The 9005-nt window shown below is 49.9% G+C and overlaps 1 protein-coding gene across 2 annotated transcripts in view; it reads right to left on the bottom strand.

Annotated features, from left to right (window-relative positions):
- ADAMTS3 (ADAM metallopeptidase with thrombospondin type 1 motif 3) overlaps positions 1-7045 on the bottom strand; it is a 58837-nt gene extending 51792 nt beyond the window's left edge. The window contains exons 1-4 of one of the 2 annotated variants that reach the window (XM_041427435.1): positions 6866-7045; positions 6437-6490; positions 5440-5550; positions 2930-2957 (exon numbers count right to left, since the gene is read on the bottom strand). In XM_041427435.1, coding sequence (XP_041283369.1) covers positions 2930-2957; positions 5440-5442 — 31 coding nt within the window. In that variant the 5' untranslated portion in view covers positions 5443-5550; positions 6437-6490; positions 6866-7045. Of the gene's footprint in view, positions 1-2929; positions 2958-3717; positions 3826-5439; positions 5551-6436; positions 6491-6865 lie in introns of those variants that run through there. The other variant, XM_041427434.1, reaches the window with a different exon arrangement.
- Positions 7046-9005: the final 1960 nt, after the last annotated feature.

Raw genomic sequence — 9005 nt, forward strand, 5'->3', positions numbered from 1 at the left:
TGCAGCATTAACACCACTGCCTCACAAGAGCTGTCTCTGCACTGTACAACAGCTGTGCTCAGCGGAGGTTCGAAAACCTAAACTTTTTTTATCTCCTACATTTGGAAAAACAGCATTTTTTATGCTTAAGATTCTCTGAAATACAGAGATCAAAAACCGTTCAGGTGGCTGTCCACAGCAGAATGCCAAATGCCTAAACATCCTCTTGAGAAGATTTCAAAGGCACAGTCTGTGTGCAAATCAGTGGCATCAGTGCAAAAGGAAGAATTTCTCAAAGTTCAAATTATTTTTCTATGTCTAGACCAAACTACCCAAGAAAAGAAATGTGGGGACTCCTGGTAACATCCCATACATACAGTCTCTGCACAGGGCCCTATTGCTGAGTCCCAGAATATTCCATAAGGACAAGATGGGATGACCAGCAGATTCCAGAACGTGGAAGATGCATTTGGATGTGAGGGTCAGGAAGCTCAGATACCTCAGCAAAAGCACTGGATCTAGGGTGACATGTCCAGAGCATCACCATGGAATTTTCTGCCTGGAAGTCACAAGCTGTGACACAACCAAAGTGCTGGATGGCAGACAGTGCTTCACTGTCACAGACACAGCTCTGGCGTGGAAGCACTGGAGAACAACCAGTTACCTGCTGCCATAGACATGAAGAGGACAGAGCTTCCATCAAGAGACCGTGCCATGTTCTGGGAGATCACGCTTCTGTCCCGCAGACAAGCACGCTGGGATGAGCACAGAGCTGCTCTGGTCACTTAGCAAGGTGATGCTCAGTAACAGAGGATGGTGTGGAGACAACTGGACAGGCCCAGCAGGGGTTTTGCCATCACCCTTTTCTGCTTCATTGTTGGCTGGTGGCTTCCAGAAACAACAGAGCAGTTTTGGTCCCTCTCAACAACCTGGGTCACTCCAGAGCTACCATTTGCTCTCTGTTTGGCTGCCTTTAGGTGGCAGGAATGCCCAGAAAGAAAGAGAAGACAAGAAAGGGGCACATATTCCTCGAGAACTCCCACTCAGCTCTGCACCTGAAAAGGGATGAGGCTGTGTGGGATCTGGACATTGGAAGCTGGATGCATGAAAGCAAGGAGAGAGGCTGATGTGGGACACCTCTCTGGTGTCCTCATTCCTCTGCTTCACTGTCACCTGTCCCAGGGATACAGACAGCTCAGGATGGTCGGTGTGGTGTTTTCTGCAGCCTCTGCACAGCTCCAGGTGCTTTGCAGGTGCTTCCTGCAGGCGGTGGGGCCCGGCACAGTTGTGCCACAGGTGTCTTCCAGAAGTGGCACTGAGCAGGGACAGAGCTGTGCTGCGTGGGAGGGGAAGGTGCAGCACAGCATCAGCACCTTCAGCTGAGTGACACACAATGACTCTCACTGCAGTGCATGAATGCAGGCAATTAAGTGTGCTAACTGTATGCCTGTGCTGCTGCCTTAATTTCCCTAGGTGACTTTGCAGGCTACAAGAAAAGATCAGCTGCTGTCAGAAGCCAGCCCTGGGCCAACTCAAAATACACACCACCATTGCAAAGCAATACTTCGTGGGACTCAGAAGTAGGACAGTGCATTTGCAAGTTTTGCATCCAAGTCATTACAGCTCTCAAGTGAGTAAGCCATGGCTTGAAGTGGTGGCTGCCACATCCCTGGAATGGGGCTGGGTTGGAAGGGGCTTGGAGTAACCTGGGATAGTGAAAGGTGTCAGCGCCCGTGGCTGGGGGGTTTGGAATGAGGTGATTGTACAGGTCCCTTCCAAACCCAAACCATTTCAGGATTCTGTGGTTCTGTATTTTTTGAATCAGAATTTACATGATCAAATTCAGCCCCAAATATTCCTGACTACATCAGTGCCAAGCTCTAGAAGAAAGGAAGAACATTAAAGGACAAAGAGTTATTTTCCAGATTCAGGAATTTTGCCTGATGTACTGTGTAATTTAAAAGACACATTCCTATATAGCTTATGGTTTTTGAAATTCAAATACAATCCATTTCTCATGGAAAGGACTAGAAATAAAAGACAGCATCAGCATACCACTGGAAAAACCCTCTGTTTGCCAATTAGCTTTAAATGTACCTCACTGTCTCTGTTCCCATTATTCACTGATCACGGCAGAAACCAACCTAAGCCCAGAAGCACACAGTGCCAGAACTGAAGTTGAGACAAGACCTCCAAAATTCACAGAAACGCCTGAAATTCTTCTCTGAACAAAAGCTGAACCAAAACCTCAGGGCTGGAGGTCCAAAGGCAGCTGGAGCAGAACTGCCTGGGGTCCATTCCCACCGCAGGAGAGCTCCAGAGAGCACTCGTGTGCAGGGACATGCACTGACTCATTTCACACTGGCTAAGGGAAGGAGCACATGGAATGGCATTCCCTAACGGCCACTAATGCCCTGGGAATGCCAGCTTCCACATCCTTCCACTACCCCTTCCATCCTGTGGAGGACCAACTGCCAGTTACTCTAAATGAACACAGATCTCCTGAAATTTAAACTGTGGGTGTATCCTCCCAGCTAAAGGAAGCTTCCTGTCTTTGGGAAGAGTCCCAGAGGCTGAGGTCTCAGTAAGAAGCACCCCGTGGGCACACAGAGGCACATTTCCCTCATGTGCCACCGACCCTGAACTTGCTGCACAGGTCTATCAGTTTACCAGGCAACAGTGAGCAGCTACAGACTTCATAACTTTGACTGGCTTGTATTTCAGAAGGGAAACACAGGCACATAAAGATGCAAAACCGCAGCACGAGAGGGCATGCAAATTCAAGCCGTGCCACGTCACTGCAACTACAAACGCTTCTGGGTGGCAGTGGTGGGGGGTGCACAGGGAATGCCTGCCTGCATACAGATCATTTCTCCAGAAACAACTAGTCTTTGAGCTAACTTCTTTTATTTCTCTCTTGATAGCGGGAATAATAGCTAAAAAGACTTACCTCTTTGGATCTGCTGTTCTTTACCAGCCTGCAGGAGAGAGGAGAAACACATGCACAAAGTTGTTAGTGTAATTACTATGCAATGGGGAATGGCAGAAGGCTGAAAAATCACTTGGTCTGCGCTGCACTATTTTATATGTTTCTTCATTTGGTTTCCAGGGATGGCAGCTCTTCCTTAACTGAATAAACAGCTGTTCCCCCCAATATACTAACGGAGACCACAGCAAGTTTAACATAAATAGAGCTGCTAAGCAATCCTGATTCTGAATGACCTGCTCTATGCATTGTGACACTGTGCCAAAAAGTAAGTTTGGTGGCCAAAGAGGGGATTCAACAGCAGGAAAGCGATGAGCTCCAAGAAGCACGGGTGCTAGGGCAGAGAGGAAGCAGTGAGCTGACAGCTCTTTGTATCTCGGCTAGAGAATGGGAAAGCCAGCTGGACCACAGTGACCGCAGGGACAGTGGCAGCGATCCGATGCCATGGTCAGCTCACTGCCGGCTGGGTACTTGCTCTTGCCAGGGATAGGGGACCTAGGGGCATAGGATCCAGAGGGAAGGGACCCAGGGGCTGCCGCTGCGGGATCCATCCCGGGCGGGGGATGCCGTGTCCGCTTCCAGGCTGCTTGGATGCAGCGGTCTGTAGCACAGCAGAGAGCAGAGAGCCGCCCGTCCATCTCAGCCTCTCCTCGCCCCAGGCCGGTGGGGGGACAAGGGAGGAGAGGGCAGGGCAGGGCAGGGCAGGGCAGGGCAGGGCAGGGGTCCCCTCTCTCCCTCTGTCCCTCACTCACCTGCCGGCCGGGCGCAGCGCGGGCCCCCAGGAGCGCGGCTGCCACTAGCCACAGGGGCAGGAGCACCATCCCGAGGCGGCCGCCCGCGCCCCGGCCCCGGCCGCGCTCCGCCCGGGTCCCCCGCGCCGCCTGTTGCTGCGCGCCCGCCGCGACCCGCGGCGCTGATAAACCCGCGGCGGCTCCGCCTCCGGCCGAGCCGGCGCTCCACGTCAGGCACGGCCCGGCCCGCCGGGGAACCGCCGGGGAACCCGCCCGGCTCCGCGCACGGACACGCCGAGGCACAAATCCTATCGCTGCGCTCACGCTGCATCCTCGGCGGTCCCCGCCCTTGCTCCGTGCGCCTGAAATCCACCGAGAAACAACTTTCCTGGCCGGCCGGCCGGCCGTCCATCCATCCATCCCACCCGCCATCGCTGCCTGCATCACACCCTGGCAGGGACTCCCAGAGCAGCTCCCCAGCCCGGGACCACATCCTCAAGCTCCCGTACTTCCCATTAACCCAACAGCTACAGTCTTAAAATCCCAGAATGGTTTAAAGAAGCTGGGACCCTAAAGCACATCTCGTTCCATGGGGGCCACTGGACTGGGCTGCTTCAAGGCCCAACAAACCAGGCCCTGAACACTTCCAGGGATGGGGCAGCCACAGCTTCCCCGGGCAGCCTGTGCCAGGGCCCCAGCATTCTCATGGTAAAAAAACTTCTTCCCTGTATCTAACCTGAACTGATGCTCATTCAGTTTAAAACCATCACCCCATGTCCTGTCTCAGCAGTTCCCAAGGGTCCCACTGGACTGGAGTCTGACCACAAAGCCATTTTTCTCCTCACCAGCTGGGAGCTCGGCACACGACACAAAAAGAAATGGTGCCTGGCCTGGGTGGAACACAAAACCCACTTGGACAGTACCTTCCACTGACAGAACTCTGCACAAGCACCCTCTGTACACCTTCCTTTCCCCAGAAGATGCTACACAGTTGAAGCTGTGCATAACCAGTTGGTAACAGACCCCACTGGGCCATCCCCAGGGGGAAGCAACTTTCCAGGAGGCAGAGATCAACCACTCCGACATCCTCAAGCACCAGCAATGTTCAGCTGAGCCTGAATTTTTTCAGGGTCAGAATTAGCCAGCGTTACAAGCATCTGGATCCTAAAATCCAATTAGAAGCCATTGTGTTGTACCTTGGGCATTACCACTCCTGTGAAACATCACAACCCACCACTATCAGTTTCTGCTGGCCTCACGTAGCACGAACACATGATCTGCTGCTGCTAAATGTTCTCAGAATACATGTGACAGCTTAACTAAAATTTTTAAGTTGACCTCCCTGCCAGAAATCATCGTATCAACATGAAAAAGAAAATGCTGGTTCTACTAAATCCAAATTCTGTCACAGCGACATTAAAGAGGAGAGCTTCAGTCTTGATTTTCAGAAGACACCTTGAATATTCCAACCACAGCAGCCCTACTGTTTCAGAGGACATAGGTCTTGAACTGCACAATACCCCCTCACAAAGCAAAAAATGAAAAGGAATTTTCCTGAGAGAGTGGGAATGCATATGCTAATACAAGTGTACAGTCATTTCTTCACCTAAAACACAAAGCAGCCTGTCACACTCAGCAGCAGCAGCTGCACAGAGCCACTTCTGGGAAAGCCCAGAATCAGAAAGGCTCAGGTACTGTAAAGTGCCAGCTCCATAATTCTAAATAAAAAAGTATTTCACTTACCATGCAGATATTCCTGATTTTACTTCCCTCATGGATGTTCACTAGGCGACCTCCAACGTTACTGCACGTGGTTCAGAGCCTGAACACAACCTTGCTGTCCTGGTGTGTTGTCTGCAATGTGACACACCTGTGTGCTGCAAGCCACCTGTTTCTGTGTGCTGAGACCATGAACGTGCACAGTCCCAGGTGTTTTGTCCAGGGTAATTCAGGGAATCTCAGAATCACAGACTGCTTTGGGTGGGTACAGAGTTTAAATTTCATCCAGTCCCAACCCCCGGTCATGGCCACGGACACCTTCCACAGGCACAGGGATACAAAGTCCTGGCCTCTAGTAAAACTGTTTCTATGCTCTTAAAAACAATCTTGCAAGTGTTAATCTGTGACCTCCTAAATTATTAAACTGTGCCAAACTGGCTTAAAACGTTTCTGAAAGTCACAGAAACCACGATACACAACAGACAAAGCTGGGGATCAGGGCAGATCTCTGTTTTGTAGTCTACCAAAGGCTTGCCAGAACTGTAAGAAAGCAAAAGGAAAGTGTTAAAATTAGGTGCCCCATTATTTCTAATAAGAAACCACAGCAAGTGCCAGTCCTGTAACACAAGTAAATCAAGGCAGGATTTGAAAGTTCAATTAAAGACATTTCTCACTTCCAGCAGCCCAGTTTGGCACACTATTACCAGAGAAATCATAGATTTCTTGTGTGTATTTCTAGTCTGTTACACATACATATGCATATATGTATTTACATATGTGTATACATATATAGAGCTGTTAAAAATCTGTTAGGCATTTGCAATTCTAAAATCCCTCAGACAGGCTTTCTGCATCTGTGCAACCTTGGCTGATGCACGAGACTGACAGCCACAAATATTTTATGAACCTAGACTGGGGCCTGAAGCAAAGAGGCACCGAGCTCTGTCTGGAAGGGTTTGCACAGGGCCAGGGGGAAGGATTTGGCAGGGATAACACTCAGGGGAGTCCAACATGGCATTACCTGATCTGGAACACAGTCTCCATGAGGTCCCACATCCTCTCGCAGCAGAGGTGTCTGCAACAAAACAATTTCCAAGTCAGGCTTAACTGGAGCAAGAATTCAAACTGAGAAAATTTAAAGGATATTGCCTCTGTGGAACCGTGAGAAGTTACTGATCAGGAGTTCTTGCAATGCTATTTAATCCAAGCTTCAAATATTCATTTTTTGAGACAAGCCCCTTGTAAGTTCAACTATAACATCTAGCAGGAATATTTATAGTGTAACTTAACTACAACATCTAGGAATAATAGCTATCATCCAGGCAAATCCCAGTCTTCACTGATCCTGTCCATGCACATGTTTTAATGCCCAGTTTTGCAGTGACATTTCCTGATATTTAGGAATCATTACTAGTTATTTAGTTTCTGATCTACATATGCATTTGATCACCTTTCTTAATAGGAGCCAGTTTGGAAGGAATCAATTCTGTTCCTTCTGCTGAAATATGGCTTTGGTGTTAAAACCTGACTACCCTGAACGACTGAGATCTCATGCCTCGGGTCCTCCTTCTCCATGGAGCCTGCCTGGAGGGAAACATAACACAAGGATGGAATCCCCTGTGAGGCAGGGTGACTGGGGACCCAGATCCTGCTCTGGGACACACCAGAACATGTGACCATGACCTTCTCAGGTTTCCAGCCTTACTGACAGGGAGAATTTACGATCCAAATTTCATGTTCCAAAGCATTGCCGCTGCAATTCGGAAAGCCACGTCCTCCAGCTGCCCCAGCCACAGCTCCCCCAGCAGTGCATCCCAAAGGTCCCAAAGGCACCTCCTCCAGCTGCCCCAGCCACAGCTCCAGCTGTGCATCCCAAAGGTCCCAAAGCCACCTCCTCCAGCTGCCCCAGCCACTGCTCCAGCTGTGCATCCCAAAGCCTCCTCCTCCAGCTGCCCCAGCCCCAGCTCCAGCTGTGCCCCCCAAAGGTCCCAAAGGCACCTCCTCCAGCTCTCCCAGCCACAGCTCCAGCTGCGCATCCCAAAGGTCCCCAAGCCCCTCCTCCAGCTGCCCCAGCCCCAGCTCCAGCTGTGCCCCCCAAAGGTCCCAAAGGCACCTCCTCCAGCTCTCCCAGCCACAGCTCCAGCTGCGCATCCCAAAGGTCCCCAAGCCCCTCCTCCAGCTGCCCCAGCCCCAGCTCCAGCTGTGCCCCCCAAAGGTCCCAAAGGCACCTCCTCCAGCTCTCCCAGCCACAGCTCCAGCTGCGCATCCCAAAGGTCCCCAAGCCCCTCCTCCAGCTGCCCCAGCCCCAGCTCCAGCTGTGCCCCCCAAAGGTCCCAAAGGCACCTCCTCCAGCTCTCCCAGCCACAGCTCCAGCTGCGCATCCCAAAGGTCCCCAAGCCCCTCCTCCAGCTGCCCCAGCCCCAGCTCCAGCTGTGCCCCCCAAAGGTCCCAAAGGCACCTCCTCCAGCTCTCCCAGCCACAGCTCCAGCTGTGCATCCCAAAGGTCCCAAAGCCTTTTTGGCTGTGATAACCCCGTTAAATTTGAGCCGTGCTTGCCACCCAGTGACTTGCCATTTGATTTCCAAACCTGCACTGAAAGCTTTTCTTGGCATGAGCCATGTAAGAAGAAGATCCCAGTACCAAGGCTGCCAAAGATTGCCAGACTGTACGTGAAACCCAAGCACTCCATAAAAGACAATGCCTCTCATTTCTCCTTCATGGTGCATTAAAACTGGGAATATTAAACTGCACAACCATATTTAATTGTTTTAAAGCCACTATTAATCCAGCAGGTTGTTAAATGAAGAAATATAGCACACCTATTATTTTTAACAAAGCAGAGCAAGATTTGTGGTCAAGATTTAACCACAAGACACAGGAAACTGGATTGAGAAATGTGAGATGTGAAAATTATAGTTGAAAAACACATTGTGAAAAATCAAAATGAAAAGAAGCAGTGTTTGTGAATTTTGTATAATTAGCACATGCCATAAAATTGTTCCTACTCCGAGGTGACGAGCTTTAAAACTATGTGTGCCAAATAAAGTGCACTTAAACCCACCCTGAATCTTCAATAAAATGATAATCCTGTTCCATGTCTAGGTTAACAGTTGTATTTGATGATTCAAAGGTCTTTTTCAACCCAAACAATTCTGGGATTCTATGTTCATTTCCAGCTGGCTTCACCAGCTCAACACTATTCCTTTGTAACTTAAAAAGTGCTTTGGTTTTAGTCACATTCTTAGAGAAGTTTTTGGGGAGGGGGATGACTGCAGAGAAAGAAAGAGAATATATTTTCAGTGGTTGCTTTTCTGTCATTGATTCACACAAAACGCATTTCCATACGGAGGGAGGGAGGGCTGGAGGGAGAAAGGGAAGGAGGTTGCACACTTCAGCACTCCCTTACCTTTCACATGCAATGAAAATCAACTTGCTTGGCATGACTCCCTAAACCCAGAAAAGGCAAGAGCTGCACCGCAGAAATGAAAAATGAAAAGTAAAAATCAGTAATATCCTGTTGAAAATCAGTTCCCTAAGCAAGTCAATGAGAATGGCTGATTCAGCTCCAAATCACAGCTCCTTACTCCAAG

The sequence above is a fragment of the Onychostruthus taczanowskii genome, unplaced genomic scaffold (assembly GCF_017590055.1).
Source record: "Onychostruthus taczanowskii isolate IOZ18803 unplaced genomic scaffold, ASM1759005v1 scaffold114, whole genome shotgun sequence".
Taxonomy (NCBI): domain Eukaryota; kingdom Metazoa; phylum Chordata; class Aves; order Passeriformes; family Passeridae; genus Onychostruthus; species Onychostruthus taczanowskii.